The following is a 19,812-nucleotide window of genomic DNA, read 5'->3' as shown; positions in this document are numbered from 1 at the left end:
TGCCAAGGACACGAAGCCAAAGGCTGGCGATGGCCACAGGTGTGTGACCCTCCGTGGGATGGACAGATGGCAGCCATCTCTCCACATCTCCAGGCTTGTCTCAGATGGGCTCCCTTGGTCCAGTTTCCTCCCCTGTGTGTACTTCTCATCCCGAGTCAGGCTCCCCTGACGATCACGACTCCGTCTCTCTCAGCACAGGGCCCTGGTTCAGCTGTGGTGAGGGACTTCCATGAACTCAGACGTTGGGAAATCACTGTTTCTCTTTCCAGGATAACATACAGCCCAAGGAGGATCATACCTGAGACCTGTAAGATGAGATCCAGACAGGGCATGTGAGACCTGAAAGTTACCTGCTGAAGGGTCAGATGTCTGAGACGGAATCCTGGGCTGGAATTCAGGAGCCCTTTCTAAGCTCATCTCACATGTTAGCAAAGTAATGCCCAAAATTCTCCAAGCCAGGCTTCAACAGTAAGTGAACAGTGCACTTCTGGATGTTCAAGGTGGATTTAGAAAAGGCAGAGGAACCAGAGATCAAATTGCCAACATCTGTTGGATCATCGAAAAAGCAAGAGAGTTCCAGAAAAACACCTACTTCTGTTTTATTGATTACACCAAAGCCTTTGACTGTCTGGATCACAACAAACTGTAGAAACTTCTGAAAGAGATGAGAATACCAGACCACCTGACCTGTCTTCTGAGAAATCTGTATGCAGGTCAAGAAGCAAAAGTTAGAACTGGACGTGGAACAACAGACTGGTTCCAAATCGGGAAAGAGTACACCAAGGCTGTATATTGTCACCTTGCTTATTTAACTTACATGCAGAGTACATATAACTTATATGCAGAAACAGTGACAGACTTAATTTGGGGGGCTCCAAAATCACTGCAGCTGGTGACTGCAGCCATGAAATTAAAAGACGCTTACTCCAGTGGTCATGTATGGATGTGAGAGTTGGACTGTGAAGAAGGCTGAGCGCCGAAGAATTGATGCTTTTGAACTGTGGTGTTGGAGAAGACTCTTGAGAGTCCCTTGGACTTCAAGGAGATCCAGCCAGTCCATTCTGAAGGAGATCAGCCCTGGGATTTCTTTGGAAGGAATGATGCTAAAGCTGAAACTCCAGTACTTTGGCCACCTCATGCGAAGAGTTGACTCATTGGAAAAGACTCTGATGCTGGGAGGGATTGGGGGCAGGAGGAGAAGGGGACGACAGAGGATGAGATGGCTGGATGGCATCACTGACTCAATGGATGTGAGTCTGAGTGAACTCCGGGAGTGTGTGATGGACAGAGAGGCCTGGCGTGCTGCGATTCGTGGGTCACAAGGAGTAGGACACGACTGAGCGACTGAACTGAACTGAACTGCATATGTGTGTACTGTGTTATATCTATCCATTCACCAATGAGTGGACATGAGGGTTGTGTCTACTTCTTGGCTATTATGACTAGTATTGGTCCAAGCATCTTTATTCGGGCTTTTGTGTGGACGTATGCTTTTATTTCTCTCAGGTATACACTGAGTTACTGAGTTACCTGAACTCTATATTTAACTTTTTGAGAACCTACTAGGTGATTTCCCAAAATGGCTATAGCATTTTGCACTCCCATGGGCAGTGTCTGAGGGTTCTAATTTTACATCTATGCCAGCACTGGTTATGACCTCTGTTTTTGATGATCACCATTTTAGAGTCCCTTGGACTGCAAGGAAATCCAACAAGTCTATCCTAAAGGAGATCAGTCCTGGGTGTTCATTGGAAGGATTGATGTTGAAGCTGAAACTCCAATACTTTGGCCACCTGATGCAAAGAGCTGACTCATTGGAAAGGACCCTGATGCTGGGAAAGATTGAAAGCAGGAGGAGAAGGGGACAACAGAGGATGAGATGATTGGATGGCATCACTGACTCATTGGACATGGGTTTGGGTAGACTCCAGGAGTTGGTGGTGGACAGGGAAGCCTGGCGTGCTGCAGTTCTTGGGGTCTCAAAGAGTTGGACATGACTGAGTGACTGAACTGAACTGAAATTTTAGTGGGCATGAAGGGAGACAAGTGGTAAGAACTTGACAAGTGTGATGTAGAACATTTCAATTTTCACCATATCAAGGAGTTTTTGGAAGTAGTCTTTAAAAAGACAAGAATCTAATAGGAAACTTGGAGAGAAGTCATCAACACAGAAAAAGAAATATAAATATCTCTAAAACACACGTGAAAACATGCTCAGCATCTTTAACAGAAATTCTAATTAATCCAGATCAATGAAGTATCACCATTCCCCTACTCTTTGGAAAAAGGTTGAATGCAATGACAGTGCCTAGTTGATAAGCCACCTTCATCAGCATTGGTACCTGGGGATCCAACAGTCTTTGTTCACAGTGATTTAGCAATCTCTGTCAAACATTTAAAAGTTACACAGTCCCCAACATATCTGAATCCAGGAATTTGTCCCACAGAAATTTTTGTCTATGTGCACAACAGAGCATGGGCACCCTGGTTTTTCTTGGCTGGAATAAAACTGTTATTACCTAATTCTTCTGCTTTGATAGACTGCCCCTATCCTGGACTTTTGGCTGCAAAGAGCAGGCTTGTGTTGGAGTGAGAAAACACACAACTGTTTACAAAACAGCATCTTCACCAGCGTTGTCAGCACAGACCACTTTTGAGGTCCTAGGCTGGGCCTGGGGCTTCCCAAGTGGCGCTAGTGGTAAAGAACTCACCTGCCAATGTAGAGACATAAGAGACGCGGGTTCAATCCCTGGGTTGGGAATATTCCCTGGAGGAGGGCATGCAACCCATTCTAGTATTCTTGCCTGTGTGGAGAATCCCATGGGCTGCAGTCCATAGGATCGAAAAGAGTTGGACACGACTGAAGCGACATAGCACAGCACAGCACAGGCTGGGCTTGGGTGGAGGGGAGGGATGCCTGGTGGGTCCTTGGTGAGGAGGGAGCTTCACAACCTGCATTAGAGGCTGTGTTTCTGGGGCTCACACTGATACAGGTCCCAGTCTGAGGCCTGCAGGCCGGGGGAGGCTAGAGGGTTCAGTTGAGGGCCTCAGCCCATTTCACTCCATGTTTCCAAACATCAGTACCTTCTCCACTTCTTCCTGTGGATGATTGAGTCTTTCCAGCTCTTGTATAAACCTGGGAGATCCTCTCCCACCTGGATCAATGTGGGTGAGCCCTCCTAAGCAGGATCTCTGGACCCACTTGGGCTATAGGGCCAGAGAACGTTACTGAAATAAGTTGTTTGGAGATTTAGTCTTCCTTTCTCTAGGCCTCTGTCTGTCCACTCTGAACCACTCCCCGCAAAGTTCTCCACCATCCACCTAAAGCCATTGGCCACCTGCAGGACTGAGGGTCTGCTTGGAGGTAGGGAGGGTGAGCTCTCGGCCAGACAGAGGCCACCACGAAAGGCTGTGCTGCTGAGGCCCAAACTTAAACTCAGGCTCAAAAGCAAAGAGCCTGGAAGGAAAAAAGCCAAATCACCTTCCTCCCTAGTCACATTTGCTGGTCGCTTGCCAAGGCAGAGGCTGAGCGAGACACACAGGAGACACCGCCCAGGGCCGGACAGTTCAGTTCAGTCGCTCAGTCATGTCCAACTCTTTGCGACCCCATGAACTGCAGCATGCCAGGCCTCCCTGTCCACCACCAACTCCTGCAGTTTACCCAAACTCATGTCTATTGAGCCAGTGATGCCATCCAACCATCTCATCCTCTGCCATCCCCTTCTCCTCCTGCCCTCAGTCTTTCCCAGCAACAGGGTCTCTTCCAATGAGTCAGCTCTTCGCATCAGGTGGCCAAAGTATTGGAGTTTCAGCTTCAACATCAGTCCTTCCAATAAACACCCAGGACTTATCTCCTTTAGGATGGACTGGTTGGATCTCCCAGCAGTTCAAGGGACTCTCAAGAGTCTTCTCCAACTCCACAGTTCAAAAGCATCAATTCTTCGACACTCAGCTTTCTTTATAGTCCAACTCTCATATCCATACATGATTACTGGAAAAACCGTAGCCTTGACTAGATGGACCTTCGTTGAAAAAGTAACGTCTCTGCTTTTTAATATCTAGATATTAAATACTTAGATATTTAATATCTAGATAGATATTTTAATATCTATATTTATTTATCTATTTATATATCTATATTTTTAATATTTTTAATATCTATCTAGGTTGGTCATAACTTTCCTTCCAAGGAGTAAGCGTCTTTTAATTTCATGGCTCCAATCACCATCTGCAGTGATTTTGGAGCCCCAAAATATAAAGTCTGACACTGTTTCCACTGTGTCCCCATCTATTTGCCATGAAGTGACGGGACCGGATGCCATGATTTAGTTTTCTGAATGTTGAGCTTTAAGCCAACTTTTTCACTCTCCACTTCCACTTTCAGCAAGAGGCTTTTTAGTTCCTCTTCACTTTCTGCCATAAGGGTGGTGTCATCTGCATATCTGAGGTTATTGATATTTCTCCCAGCAATCTTGATTCCAGCTTGTGCTTCTTCCAGCCCAGTGTTTCTCTTGATGTACTCTGCATAGAAGTTTAAATAAGCAGGGTGACAATATACAGCCTTGACAGACTCCTTTTCCTATTTGGAACCAGTCTGTTGCTCCATGTCCAGTTTTAACTGTTGCTTCCTGACCTGCATACAGGTTTCTCAAGAGGCAGGTCAGGTGTTCTGGTATTCCCATCCCTTTCAGAATTTTCTGAAGTTTATTGTGATCCACACAGTCAAAGGCTTTGGCATAGTCAATAAAGCAGAAATAGATGTTTTTCTGGAACTCTCTTACTTTTTCGATGCTCCAACAGATGTTGGCAATTTGATCTCTGGTTCCTCTGCCTTTTCTAAAACCAACTTGAAGATCTGGAAGCTCACGGTTCATGTATTGTTGAAGCCTGGTCTGGAGAATTCTGAGCATTACTTTGCTAGCGTGTGAGATGAGTGCAATTGTGCGGTAGTTTGAGCGTTCTTTGGCATTGCCTTTCTTAGGGATTGGAATGAAAACTGATCTTTTCCAGTCCTGTGGCCACTGCTGAGTTTTCCAAATTTGCTGGCATATTGAGTGCAACACTTTCACAGCATCATCTGTTAGGATTTAAAATAGCTCAACTGGCATCCCATCACCTCCGCTAGCTTTGTTCATAGTGATGCTTCCTAAGGCCCACTTGACTTCGCATTCCAGGATGTCTGATTCTATGTGAGTGATCACACCATCGTGATTATCTGGTTCATGAAGATCTTTTTTGTACAGTTCTTCTATGTATTCTTGCCACCTCTTCTTAATATCTGCTAGGTCAGACACCTGGCTCCAGTCCTAGTTTGGGAAGGTTGCCATTGCCCTTGACTGGGCTGTCATACATAATTCCAGTTTGGTTCGTCTCATTTGGTGGCTCTTCTTTGCAGCAATGCCTTTTGTTTAGTCTTGCTCCAAGGATGGCCTGAATGGGTGAGATCCTACAGAAATCACCCTCACTTTATTACAAACCTCCTTTTGTCTGAAGGGAGGATGGGGTCCAGCCCCCGGCACTTTGGAGCAATCCTCTGCTCTGTAGCCTTGCCCTGTTCCTGGGCCTCTCTCGCGGGTTAAGTTTGCTGTGACACTGAGAGGGTGAGGCTAAGTCCTTCACACAGCAAGCTCTCCATCTTGGCAATGGGCACAGTCCCACCTTCTTGTTTTTTGCACAGACAAGCTGAGGGGGAGCCAGTGATTGCAGAAGGGCTTTCTCTGCATTTCTCTGTGGGGGGCTGGATGTGGTTCTGAGACAGCGTTCTAGAAGCAGGGCCGTGGGCATGTGTACACCTTGGGCTGAGCCCACCAAGTCAGACAGCTCAGAGGCCCGTCCCTGCAGTATCCATGGTGGGGCACCACGTGGGGCCGGAGACTAGGTCATTGCCACTGATAATTCTTTTCCTAAGATCAGTCCCCAGAGTCACATTCCTGTTCGTGGGAGGGGAAGGCTACACACTGCAGGCGCCTGGTGTCCAGATAAGAGCGGGGGTACTCCTCAACCCAAGCGCTCCCACCCTCTATCCCCAGGACTTTCTGTTCTTTGGGGAAGTGCCTTGCAGTCTGTTTTGTCCTTGGCCTACTTAGAAGTGGAAACAGTCAATCTGTGTGTCAGTTCAAGAACAAAGGTGACCTTAGAAATAACACTTTTCAACTGTAGATAGGAAGCCGTTGACAGTAAGAAGTGGGAGGGACCTGCAGAGATAGGGCTCAGGCCTCTGCTGCTCATTGTCCCCAAGGCCACCGTCCAGCCCAGCCTCAGCAGAGACCCGCAGATCCAAGTGTCCCAGCCCTGATAGCTGAGCTGGAATGGTCAGGCTCCCCGGCCGGGATGTGCAGAGCAGCTGACCCAGCACACCCCTTGCTTCCATGGACCCGCTCACAGAGGTGGGCGTGTGGTCCTCCAAGGTGAAGGCAAGCAGCCCCAGGACCCAGTTATACAGGAAGGACTGAACTAGACGGTGACAGTGTTGGGATAAGAACTTCATCTTCCGAGCTGGCCTGTGGCTATACCCCACCCCCTGCAGGGGCCAGCAGCCCCCTAGCTCAGGGGTGCTGGTGTCTGGGAGGTGGTCATACAGCTGACCCTGCTCCTGGCTTCACTCCCTTCGCTGGGGGGCTCTGTGGACCACCCAGGACTCGGGACTCATTTACTTGTGCTCAGACACATTTATGTCCGAGAATGGAGGCCATTAGCTGGGACTGGTCCCCAGGTAGCCAGGCTCTGCTCGTAGGGTCAGTTAAACACTGTGGTGAGAGGGCCTTCCCTGGCCAAGCCTGATCACAAGCTCCAGGTGCCCACTTGCCCTGGGCACCCCCACCTCTGTTTGCCATGGCTTCCTGAGCTTCCATCCTTTCCCGTCAAAGGCTGAACTCATGTGCGGCAAGGAGTGGGGAGGCTGCCCATCACGGAGGCCAATCCCACTGAGGGTGGGGACATGGTGTGTGAGTGCTGAAAGCTGGGGGTGGTGAGCAGCCCAGAGTGGGCATGCCACCTGTGTGGCCAAGCCATGGATGGGGAATAGCAGGAGGAAAGTTTTAAAAATGCCCTGGGCACTGTAGACAAAGTGGGCACACAAGGGCATGTCCGGTCCCCACTGGCATCATCACTGGGCTGTAGAGGGGCCATCCAGGCCCCTCGAGTCACATCTCCTTCCACTCTGGTCAGTCCACAGGAGAAGACAGCTCCTCAGGGAGGAATTGAAGAGCCTCTGGCTGGCCCTGGGTGACGTCGATGGCTGCATTGACCTGGCCCCACATGTCCAGGAGAAACCTGGTAATGGGGACAGAGACTGCGGGAGGAGGTGAGTGTCCCGCCCGGTCTATTTTGTGATGACTCTTGTGGGGTGGCCCTGGCTGAGACTAAGGATGCCCGAAGGCAGATGGTGCAATGGCCTGCTTCTGTCCAGGGTCATCAGGGAATCTGGGCACCCCCATGGTGGACCTGAGGGGAGTGGGCTTCACCAAGGAAATCAGCCAGGTAGGCCAGGGACCCTCAGCCACAGAAGGGCCATCTCACCCTCTGGGCCTCCCCTCTGGCTGTAGCACCCTCCTCCTGCTTGCCCATCCTCTGCCCTGGCCGTGTCCATCCATCTTGAGAGAGGACCCAAATCTTTATCCCATAAAACAAAATGGCTTTGTATTTTGATCCCAGGGTTGGAGTGAGACCCCCTTATATTTGCCAGCCTGGGTCCATCCCAGAGCTTGCACGTGGTCATCCCACCCAGCCCCCTGCACAGGGTGGACAGTGGTGGCCGCTCCACACGCTTCCGGTGTCTGGATCTTGACCCTTTGTCTCTGACTCCATTGGAGACCCTAGAAATGCACCCACCGAGTCTACACGTACCAACCACGTAGAAAGGGGGACTCTCCCAAGACGCATATGGAAGCTGAGCCTGTGTACCCACATGGCTTCCCAGTCCAGCAGGACCCAGGAGCCAGGCAGTCCCTAGCCGGCCCGGCTCAAGGCAAGCAGACCTGCAGTGTGTCAGGGGTAAAGGTGTCACAGGGGGACACGGCAGAGCTGGTGCGGCGTTCATGTCTCTGAGACCAGCACTGGGCCGCATTCTCCCCGCAGCCCCCTGGGCCCTTTCCCAGGTTGGAGGCCCTGCACCCCCTGCCACTGCAGCCCGAGTGGTCCCTGGGATGCCTACAGGCCCTGAGAGCTCTGCCTCCTTTCCCCCAGCCCCACCCAGGCCTGGGCTGAATGGATTCCTTGTTCTCACTTAGAATGGCCATGACTGCTCACTGGGTGGAAAGACCTCAACCCCCACTGAGCCCTGGACCGGTCTTGAGAATGGGCAGCCTCTAAATCCACCTGGGCTGCCTGGTTGGGCCCCATTTCCCTCGTCTCCATGACTTCCTGGGACCCCATGCTCCGGGGTCTCAGAACAAAGTCCAGGACGCAGGTGGGCTTCAGCAGGATGAAGTAGAGGCTGCAGGTCAGATCTTGGGGGCTCTTTCCCTCCCCTCCCCCTCAGGGGAAGTAACTACATGTGTGTGTGTGTGTGTGTGTGTGTGAGAGAGAGAGAGAGAGAGAGAGAGAGAGAGAGAGAGAGAGAGAGAAACTCCAGGGACATCTTAGCAGAAATGACATGAAACCTAGCAAGAAAAAGCGAGGCCTGCTTGGCATCATTTTTCATGTGAAGAGAGAGAAAACGAAGAGCCTTGGAGAGGTAGGTTGGAAAGAGGTGAGGTTAGATTAAATTTTCTTGTTAGTTAACACACACTTAGAAATAGGCCTGTATGAGGCATCTCTCAGCAAGGCACACCTGTAGCACCCCCGTGGTGGTCTGGCTGGCCCCACACTGTCCCCAGGCCTGGTTGAACACCGGATCCCCGTGGTTTCCACACAACAAGCCTGAAGGAAGGACCATCCCAGGGGCTGATCCCAAAAGGTCCTTCCCAGGGCACCCACGTGTGCCTCTGGAGCCGGGGGGACAGGCAGGCGTCTGTGGGCTGACCTGGGCACCGGGCTGGGTGGGGGCTCTGCTGCTCCTCTGGGGGGCGTCCCACCAGGGTGTCAAGGGGCACTTTTAGATGGAGCCCCCTGGCTGGTGGGAAAGAGTAGTTTTCAATCAGGGTATGAGAATTAGGTTGACGTAGAGCCTGTTTCAGGTCTAAATCCTGGGCCCTTAGTTGGTGGAGGCTCCTGGTGGAGAGGGGGGCAGAGCAGGGGCTGTGTATAAGGAAAGTGGGGGGCACAGGGCTGGGCCTGGAAGAGAGACCGTGGGGACTGACGGGGGTCGGGAGAAGGGACAGTGGAAGGAGAGGGAAGGGCTATGCCAGGCGAGTGCCCGGTGTCACCCTGGGTAGCGTGATGGTCCCAACTGAGACCTCCACGTTTCCGCTTAAGACCTCAGTTCAGAAGAACCAGAGACGAAAGCAATGGCTCTGGGGTCTTGTGGCCTTCTATCGGGGCAGCAACGCTGCTTCCCCATCATCCACCAGACCCTAAGGAGAAACCCTGACCTTTGGGAACACAGTTGTCATCCCGAATTGTACCCAACGCCACCTTTAAAACAGGCTAGTTACTTAAAAACATTTTAATTGTGGCAAATATATCTATATATAACCTCCTGTCTTAACCATTTTCAAACAGACATTTAGTAGCACTGAGTATATTCAGGCTGTTGTGCCCCTGATCTCCACAAGGTTTTCACCCTGCAAAACTAAAAACTGTATCCATCAGAGAATCCTCCCGCTTCTGCACTAAAACTGTATCCATCAGAGAATCTTCCCGCAGACACACCTAGTTATTTATTTATCACTGGGCTGGGTCTTCATTGCTGCACAGGCTTTTCTCTAGCTGAGGCAAGCCAGGGCTACTTTCTAGCTGCAGCGCATGGCCTTCGCACGGTGGTGACTTCTCTTACGGTGGAGCACGGGCGCTGGGGTGTGCAGGCCTCAGTAGTTGCGTCACATGGACTCGGTAGTTGTAGCTCCCGGGCTCAGGAGTGCAGGCTCAGTAGCTGTGGTGCATAAGCTTAGTTGCTCCATGGCAGGTGGGATCTTCCCAGGTCAGGGATCAAACCTGTGTCTCCTGCATTGGCAGGTGGACTCTGTATCACTGAGCCACCAGCGAAGCCCAGCCACACTTATTTTTAATGACTGCTTTCTTTGAGGGAGTTTTATCTCCTACTATCAACCAGTCCATTCTGAAGGAGATCAGCCCTGGGATTTCTTTGGAAGGAATGATGCTAAAGCTGAAACTCCAGTACTTTAGCCACCTCATGCGAAGAGTTGACTCATTGGAAAAGACCCTGATGCTGGGAGGGATTGGGGGCAGGAGGAGAAGGGGACGACAGAGGATGAGATGGCTGGATGGCATCACTGACTCAATGGACGTGAGTCTCGGTGAACTCCGGGAGTTGGTGTTGGACAGGGAGGCCTGGCGTGCTGTGATTCATGGGGTCGCAGAGAGTCGGACACGACTGAGTGACTGAACTAAACTGAACTGATCATCCCTGTACTTCTTTCACAGACCCCTACGTCCTCTCTGTCACTTTGCACATACACAACTGCATACCCAACTGCATACATAGTATAACCTGCACACATATGCACACTCGTGCACACTTGTGCACACACGTGCACCCCAGACACATGTGTACTTCAGCTTCCCCTGAAGCTTTATTGCCCTCATCTCTCTCTATCGGTGACCACTGTTGACATTTACATATAATGAAGAATAAATTCTCCCAATTCTCAGAGCCCCCGCAGGGGAGGGGAGGGCTGACGCTTCTGCCAGGGGGTTTCCCAGCCCCCTGGGGGCCCATCCACTCAGGACCCAGGGAGGGAGGAGTCTGACGCCAGATGAGGCTCCCAGAAGGAACCTGTGAGTTAGCACCCACTGTATTCAGCCCTCTGTGTGTGTACGTCTGTGTGTGTGTGTGTGTGTGTGTGAGGGGTGTTATCCAATCAAAAAGTGATTCCTTCCCAAGTGTGCGGTGGAAAATGGAATCAGCCTTCACTCCACCCTTTGTGCTGAGGGACAAACGTTCCTTATTCCTAGTGGCATGCCATCATGTCAGCCAAAGGCAAGTGGCCTCCTGTGAGGCCAGGAAGGAGGCATGGGTCTTGCCCACCTTTCATTACCACATAGTAAGAAACTAGAAAGTAGAACAGCAAGCAGGGACACATGTGTGAGGAAAACATGTTGGTAACGGCTCACAGGCCATCACTTCTTCACAAAGCGAGGGGTGGTGGCGGGGTGCCAGAGCCTCTAGATGTCCACACACTGCTTCTTCATCACAGTGAAATAGCCGTGCCATGGGAGTGCGCCCACACAGAAGGTGCACATTTGTCTCTGAAAAAGACCACCACCACAGCAAAAGTCAGCAGTGTGCCAAGTGCGAGAGAAAAATCAGTTCTGTTACCGGGTGCCAGCGCAGGAGCTAGGTGCCAGCGTTGGGGCTAGGTGCCAGCATAGGAACAGGCCAGAAGACGGGTCGCCACCTGTCAAGCAACACCCCACAGAATTTGCCGGCTGGAGGCTGCAGACCCTTGTAGCCACCAGAAGTTACATGGAGGAGTGTTTGTCCCCATCCCATCCGTGGATAGACAGCAAATACTAATCATCGTATTTTTGGTGGGAGATCAGACATAAATTTGATTTTATTTTTATAAAATAAAATATTAATATTTTCTATAATGTAAATACTGTAGTTCTGTGCCAGGTATAAACTAATATGTGTCATCTTAATAATCAAATAATGCCTTTTGCTCTGACAACAAATACATCAGATAAGAGCAATGTAGAGAATTCTAGGACCTAACATAAATTTTATTCCAAACCTCCCCCTTCTCCCTTTAAAAATGTCATTGAAATGACAAATGAAAACTTTTATTGTGGGTAATAGATGGATGAATGGGTGGAAAGAGGCTTAGGCAGATGGACGGGCAGGTAGACATCCTAGAAAAATAGCAATGGCCGTCTTCGATAACTGACTGGAAACACAGGGGCATTTCAGAAGTGAGGGGCAAACAGTGTCAGAGAGAAGGACGTTAGGTTTTGGCTGAATTCTGACACATACAAAGGAGGATTATGGGGTCTCCGTCCCCACAAACCCACAAGATACCAAGTCAAGATGATTTTATGGGCAAATTATGTCAAACCTTGGGAATCCAAAGCTCTTTTGGTTTTTAAACTGATCTAATTGCAGAAAAAAGTCGAAAAGCCCCTGTTCTCATTACACCAGACCTGAGAAACCCTGAAGCCAAAACACAACCAAGAAATAACTGTAACCCAGACTTACCTAGTAAAATGAAATGTAATATCCTTTTAAAAGTCAGCAAACTAAAGGCAGCATAGTGAACAATTGCTGGCCCTCGTGCAGTGCTCTTCAGCGTTCCCTTGACATGAAGTGTGTACAGTGTCTGTATCTGGACATTCTGATTCAGTAGGTTTGGGATGAAGCCGTGGAATCTGTGTGTGTGTGTGTGTGTGCGCGCGTGTGTATGTGTGTGTGTACCCCACACTCCAAGTCATTCTCTGGGGAGTTTGAGTGTACTTAATATTGATATATAGAAAAGCAAAATTCATAAACAAAAAGTGGCACTCTAAGCCACCAGGCTTCCCTGGTGGCTCAGACAGTAAAGTGTCTGCCTGCAACGTGGGAGACCAGGGTTCAATCCCTGGGTCGGAAAGATCCCCTGAAGAAGGAAATGGCAACCCACTTCAGTACTCTTGCCTGGAAAATCCCATGGACAGAGGAGCCATGGTAGACTACAGTCCATGGGTCACAAAGAATCGGACATGACTGAGTGACTTCACTTCACTAAGCCCTCTATATTCTCAGAGAGGAGGGCAGACCCCACCCATGCCACTGCTTCTTTCCAGCCTGGACCCGGCAGGATGGCTCCCACAAAGCGAGGTGACAAGAAAAAGAGGCTGTCCTGTCAACAACAAAGCAGTGACCTGAGACTAGCCACCCACATGCACAAGTACATCCACGGAGTGACCTTCAGGAATTGCACCCTTGCAATCAGACAGAACTAGAAATTTGCCATAAAGGAGAGGAGGATGCCAGATGTGTGTGTCCATAGCAAGCTCCACAAAGCTGATCGGGTCAGAGGAACAAGGACGGTCCCCCGCTGGCATGTCCAAGTCCAGTTGTCCAGAAACCCTGCCAAAGATGCGGCTTCACCCAGAAAGTCTGCACACCCTGACCTGTGCGCCTGACACCACTCTCAGTGCAGATGAATTAACCACGACACTCAGTTACAGAACAACCGAAAAAAGACATGTACTTCCTATTCCAGACACATAAGGATGACTCAATACTAGGGGATCTATTATTTGAATTTATTTTAGTAATGGGTCAAAGAAGAAAAATTATTCAATATACTTGGTAGATGTTGAAAGAATAATTAATAGAAGAAAACATCCTTAATTAAAAAAAATAACTCTTGGTAAAGAGGGAGTTGGAAGAACTTTGAAAATCAACACCTGATATAGTATTTACTAATAAGGTATAAATACTGAAAAGAACCCCATTAAATCCTCCAGGAATGAGACACCACCCAGCATGACTCCTCTTCAGCATTATTCCAAACACTTGGAAAGAAAGGAACAAAGGTTTGTTCATCGATAAATGTGTACTTAAAAATGTGTGCTCTAAAACTGAGATGGGCCATGGAAACTTTACAAAGAATAAAAGAGCTTCCTGGAGACAAGTTTCCTAATTAATCTTAATATTAATTCTTTAATATTTTCTACAAACAGGTAAAAAGTAACAACTCTCCTTTATGCTCAAGGCACCCAGTAGAAAATATAAACTTCAGCCCACAATATTTCTACTACCAGGAAAAGATAAAACTAAAATAGAAGATCAGATGGTATCCCGCATGCTCCCTGGTTGAATGTTTGTCCTGAGGAGCCTCTGCTCTGCTGGAAGTGATGGATTTGTTCACAGCAAGCCCACAGAGGAAGTTTTAGGTTCTGGTCAACGGACCTTTGTGTTTCCCACCGTGACTGCATATGCCACAGCAGTTCTGAGCACGGTCCCAAGGACCCCACTGCAGGAGCTCATTAGCAAGGCCAGTTCTTAGATTCCTCTCCAGACCTACTGAGTCTGATTCTGCAGGGGGAACCCTGTCATCCACGTGTGTCAAGGCCGCCAGATGATTCTGACATGTCTCATGTGAAGGACCATGGGTGTGAAGGAAGGGGCCACCTCCACCTGCAGAGAGCCCGGGGGGCTTCACCAACATCAGAGGAAGCCCTCAGGTCAACCCCGGATACTCCCACCCCGAGTCAGAAATACAGGCTTGAGGCCAAAAGCCCCCAGGCCATGTCAGCCCTCTGCTTCGAGCCCCTCTGGGGCTCTTCCCATGGCTGAGCCTGGGAGGCTGGGGACACTCCTGACCTGGTCACTGCTTAATCTCCAGCACCCAGCATAGCACCTGGGGCCAGGTAAGCTTTGATGAGCAGTTGAGTGAATGAATGGACTTCCCTTTGTGCTTTCACAAGGATGGGCAACCTCGGGTCAGGCCACAGCAGAGTGGTACCTCCACGTCCAAGAGGGTGGACCCAGTGAATGTGTGTGAGCAAGTTTCCCTGCACCAGGAACCCAGAGGAATGGAGTGCTTGTACTGAGAGTGATCTTGACAGCACCCTGTCCCTAGGCCGAGGTTTCCTCCACGTCTGCTGTCCCGCACTGTCTGCTACAAGGGCCTCAGGACTGACCACTTTGGGGCTCCGCCCTGGGAGAGGTGCCGACCACTTAAAGACAAGGTCTGGGTACCTCGAGTTCTGCCTGGGGCTCAGAGCAGCCAAGACCACCGCAGACAGTTGGTGTGTCCCCTACCTTTTCCAGTTTGGAGGTGTTCTTAACCACGCAATTCTCGTTACTGTTTGGAAGCTTTCTGCAGTTGGTGCGGGAGATTTCAGCGTCAATAAAGTATTCCAGACGATCTGTGACCTGTTGATTACCAGTCATGCAATTTTGTTCAAAAAAGCCTTCTTCTACTTTTTAATGTTTTTAACAAACCCTGAAAAAACTGCTCTTCCTTTTATTCCCTCTCCTTATCTCCTCCTCCTCCCTCCTCCAAACATATCTTTAGGAGATGGCCTGTGGAGCCACCACACAAAGATACCCCTACCTGGAGCCGGATTCTCTGGGGCAGAGGCTCCATCCAGTATGGGGCCTTCCTGAAGGCAAGACGTTCTACTTAAGAACAACCGGCTTCTGCGCCCAGGGTGTTACCCGTTCACTTGGGCCTCTTGGGAACAGGACCCTCAGCCACATGGGATCCCCTCCTTGAGCCCTTTCCCATACACACACACACATACACACACACATACACACCCTTCAGATTTTGTCACCTGAGATCCCCTGCCCATTGAGGCTCCTCCACCTAAGACCCCTAACCCTACCCCAGGGCCCCATGTAGCCAGGCTTGTCTTCCTGTTCTCTGAGTGTTTAGGAAGCAGAACAGGAGTGGTTGACAGAATTCATGAATGATTGAGTGAGGTGAAGGCTGCTGTATGTAGATTTATTAATAAATCTTCTCCCATCTGGTTTTAAAAGATTACGGCAGGGTTTAGAGATGGCCAAGCCTGCCATGCAAAAAATACTTCTCCCATCAGCTCTTAGAGTCAGAGCAGGAATAGATAAGGGCAGTCCTTCCACAGTGGTGTCCCAGACCTTTGTAGGTGGGGTCCCTGGATCAACAGCATTAGCATCACCAGGGAAGTGGATGGAAATGCAGGTTTTGAACCACTGAGTCAGAAACTGCTGAGGGGGTGGGGTATGCACTGTCAGTGTCTGAACAAGCCTCCAGGTGATTCTGATGACCAGGGGAAGCAAAATAAAGCAAAGAGGAAGAAGACAGCAAGAGACAGGAGTGTATCTGCAGCTTGGGTCCAGGTTCCCCTGGATTCAACCTTCGCTACCAGGCTTTCCCACATTGCCTCTCCAGCCTTAAGCAAGGAGATCCTACCAGTCCATCCTAAAGGAAATCAACCCTGAATATTTATTGGAAAGACTGATACTGAAGCTGAAACTCCAATACTTTGGCTACCTGATGCAAAGAGCAGAGTCATTGGAAAAGACCCTGATGCTGGGAAAGATTGAAGGTGGGAGAAGAAGGGGATGACAGAGGATGAGATGGTTGGATGGCACCACCGACTCAGTGGACATGAGTTTGAGTAAATTCTGGGTGATAGTGGAGGACAGGGAAGCCTGGTAAGCTGCAGTCCATGGGGTCGCAAAGAATCAGATGTGACTTAGCGACTGAACATCAACAACAAGTGACGTCTTAGTTTTGTTCCAGAGAACTAACAGGGAGACTGGGCTGTCGTGGGAGAAGCTGGTTGGCCAGCTGGCGGCCAACCCAGGACTGAGACAGAAGCATCGGACGTGGAACACGCTCTCCCGCTGCGGTCCTGGCCTCGGCTCCTCCGGCCACAGGAAGGCAGAGGACGACCTGATTCCAGGAAAGTGGCAACCCTTTCCGGAGGTGAGAAAACCAGAATGGCAGATTGAAAGACCACATCTGGTCACGGGGATCCCAAGAACTCCCTGACCTGATGCCCCTCTGGCTTTCAGTCTTCCTAAGACAGCCTGAACATCTCGCCCACAGTCTGGGAGGCCCGGCCTGGCCTGGTCACAGCCCACCCATCTGGCCGCTCACACCCATTCCTTAGGGCTAGGAGTCAAACTCCTTCTCCCCCCCTGCACCCCTAAACTCTCCCTGCTGACCTCCTGTAGCAGAGACTGTTGACGGGGTCCCGGGCACCCACCTACTCTGCTGCTTCCCAGGGCTCCCTGCTGCCAGATGGAGCCAAGGGCCCTGGGAGCAGCTCCCAGCCAGTGACAGGCGAGAGCTGGTGGGAGAGGAACCCAGCTCCCCTCCTGCAGGAGGCCCAATCCTGCACAGGTGTTGCACCATCTCCTTGAGGCCCAAGGGACACGGAGTCCAGATGCCCTCAACAGTCAACGTGCTCAGCGACTACCCTGCACTGGCCACTTCCCTGCCCCCTCTAAATCCCCTCTGACCACCAGGTGCTTCCTGGATGGCCTCTCAAATAAACCACTTCACTGAAACACTAGTCCTAGAAGCTGCTTCTGAGAAACCCCAAAAAAAACACCGCCTACCAGCCTCCTCTCCCTGTAGCCCATCTGCCCTCGGGCGTCACCTTCATCTTTCCTTGGGGAGGCAGGTCTCAGTCATGACTATGCAGGGGACCCAGGTCCCACCCAGAGACCCTCACTTAATTGGTGAGGGTGTGGCTGCTGCAGGAAGGGGACTCACCAACTCTCTAAGGAAGCCCCACAAGCAACGTGCCATAGGCGGCATCCCAGCTCTCCAGCTTGGCTCAGGGTTTTGTTTTCTTTTTAATTTTTTTTCATCATCTTTGGCTTCCCTGATGTCTCAGATAGTAAAGAGTCTGCCTGTAATGCAGGAAACCTGGGTTTAATCCCTGGGTCAGGAAGATCCCCTCGAGGAGGAAATGGCAACCCATTCCAGTATTCTTGCCTGGAGAATCCCATGGTCAGAGGAGCCTGGAGGTCTAGAGTCCGCGGGGTCACAAAGAGTCAGAAATGAATGAGCCACTAACTCTCTCTTTGATCAACATGTCTTGGCTGAGGGTAGAACCTGATTTCCAGTGAAAGACAGCTCTTTACTTAATTAATTAATTTATTTTTGTTCACATTATGCAGCATGTGGGGTCCTAGTTCCCCAACCAGAGATCAAACCTATGCCCCCTAAAGCAGGGAAACTCAGTCTTAACCACTGGATGGCCAGGGAAGTCTTGCAGTTTGTCTTCTAACTGGTCCCCTGGCTTCCTAAAGGCTGTGATCATTTGTTTCCATCTCAGCCTCATCTACAGCATCTGGTACTGCTTGTTGCCCAAGCTACTTGGGTCCCAAAGGAGAAAACCGTGAAGGGCTTTGCTTCCTGTGCGGAAGTCACAGGACCCAGGAGCCTTTACTATGAAGGGTGATGGCGGTGCCCCTGATGGAGCGTGCAGTCGCCAGCATCATGTGTTGGGGACACTGGGCTGATGGTGCACGTGTTCCTGGAGACAGGGTCACGTGTAGACTGGCCCCGCTCCTGCCACAAGAAAGACTGGAGTCCAACACCTGGGGTAAGTCTGTCACAATGGCCTGTCTGCTGAATGTCTTTTCAACACATCCTTGCAAATCTCCTGTGCACTTACACCCCAAACACACCCCAAACACCCGACTGAGGCTAGAAGTCTGCAGAATTCCAACACCAAGGACCTCTTCTTGGACTTGGCAGGTGAGGATGGAGCGTCCCCCACATGGATATCAGGTGATTGATGACTCCCAGCACTGGGTCACCTGAGGCCCTGTAGGGAGGGATGCCATGGACAGAACCACTGTCGCTAAAAAGATGTAGGACTGAGAGCATGAAGGGATCTGGGAGGAGGCACTTTATGAGCCTCCCTATTCCATGTCAACCCACATTCCACGGGATATGGGGAGATTGAATGTCACTCAGGGTAGCATTATTGTAAACATATTCATGGTGCTCAGTTGTCTCCCAACCTTAGCAAACATGGATCACAGATGTGTGATTTGCCATTTGGGGTGTAACCGAGTTCATAGGTTGGGGCCCCTAGGACAGCCGTCATGGCACTTAAGAAAGGGAGCTGGCCGTGGGGCTCAGCACCACTGGGTTCCAGTGCTGCTCACGCACCCTCCCTCTCATTCTGGCTTCGGTCTGTGCTGCCAGGGGCAAGCAGGAGCAAGTATGCAAACTGGGAGGAAGCGCCCTTACCTGCATCTGCACCCGCAACACCTTGACCACCTGGAAGAAGAATTTGTCCTCGCTATCCTTGTTGTACTCCTGCATGGCGAACCACAGGCACTGCTTCACGTTGCCGCTTGAGCTGCTGACGTTCTTTAATTCCCACAAGACCTTGTCCGTGTCCTTGTATACAAGCGTGTTGCCCCCCAGGGCCACCAGGGCCACCAGGAGGGCAAGCAGGAGCTGGTAGGTCCCCCAGAGTCTGGTCATGGTCCCTTCTTTTGGGGACACAGGTGAACGTCTCTGTCCTCCCAGGGAAGGAGCTGTGAGTGGTGTGGGGTGGCCGCTGCTGGCACGCCAGTTTCCAGAGATCTTACCCAGAAAGAATCAGCTTGGATCAAGACAAAAGCATCAGGGTCAGCTGGTGGGACTATCCCCGTCTTCCAAGGAGCCCCACCCATGAGAAGCCAGGTCAGAATCCCCACCTGCCTGCTGCCCTGCTCCTCTTGGGTGACTCCTCCAGGGAGCTCACTTAGAGCCCCAGGTCCACACCTACCCCGTGTGCCTCCTGTTTCTGTGTCTCTGGCTTGTAAGAGGTGGCTGTGAAGGGTGTGGCGGCCCGAGGTTTCCTACTCTGGCTCCCTTTCCAGCCGGCTCCCCGTCTTGGGGGGTTGCGCTCTGACCTAGTTCCAGCCCAGAGTTCTCCTATGAACCTAGCACTCTCAGCTGCATCAACGCCCTAGTCTGGGGCTTTCTTGCTCCTGCTCCCTGGTCTGTGGTCACCTGCGACCTCCGTGCCTCAGAGGGCAGTCCCACTTTGTGATGTAATCCCACACCTGTGACCCTGTCTCAGAGGGCGCCTCGCCCCTGCTGGCCCCTGGTCCCTGGTCCTGGTGGTTCACATGGCACTCGAGACCCTCCTGCTTCTGCCCTTGGAGTGGAAGGCCAAGCACACTATGACCTCAGCTTCCTAAGCGTCTGGCCTCTGACCCCTTCTGCTGGGCACCTTTCCAATATCTTTGTGAAATTATGCAAGTATTTCTGCATAATAAAAGACCAGAGAGAGAATCAATGCAAAGCATTACATGAA

The 19,812-nt window shown here is 50.7% G+C and overlaps 1 protein-coding gene across 2 annotated transcripts; it reads right to left on the bottom strand.

The window, feature by feature from the left end:
- Nucleotides 1–11,018: 11,018 nt before the first annotated feature.
- CST8 (cystatin 8) lies at nt 11,019–19,540 on the bottom strand. Of its 2 annotated transcripts, none has more exons than XM_061436418.1 (4): nt 19,208–19,540; nt 18,753–19,113; nt 14,810–14,923; nt 11,019–11,307 (listed from the first exon to the last, which is right to left on the bottom strand). In XM_061436418.1, the coding sequence occupies exons 2-4, from the start codon at nt 18,990–18,992 to the stop codon at nt 11,224–11,226; spliced, it is 438 nt and encodes a 145-aa protein (XP_061292402.1). In that variant the 5' UTR covers nt 18,993–19,113; nt 19,208–19,540; the 3' UTR covers nt 11,019–11,223. The 2 variants fall into 2 exon arrangements, with proteins under 2 accessions (XP_061292402.1, XP_061292403.1); XM_061436419.1 differs by having other exon boundaries at nt 19,279–19,540.
- Nucleotides 19,541–19,812: the final 272 nt, after the last annotated feature.

Source organism: Bos javanicus, chromosome 13 (genome assembly GCF_032452875.1).
Source record: "Bos javanicus breed banteng chromosome 13, ARS-OSU_banteng_1.0, whole genome shotgun sequence".
Taxonomy (NCBI): domain Eukaryota; kingdom Metazoa; phylum Chordata; class Mammalia; order Artiodactyla; family Bovidae; genus Bos; species Bos javanicus.
This window is presented reverse-complemented; position numbering and strand designations above follow the sequence as displayed.

Coding starts and splice junctions, on each gene's coding strand:
- CST8 (XM_061436418.1), bottom strand. CDS start 18,992: ATGACCAGACTCTGGGGGACCTACCAGCTCCTGCTTGCCCTCCTGGTG. Junction 14,924..18,752: donor TGTTGCGGGTGCAGATGCAG/GTAAGGGCGCTT, acceptor GGTAATCAACAG/GTCACAGATCGTCTGGAATA. Junction 11,308..14,809: donor ACACCTCCAAACTGGAAAAG/GTAGGGGACACA, acceptor GGTCTTTTTCAG/AGACAAATGTGCACCTTCTG.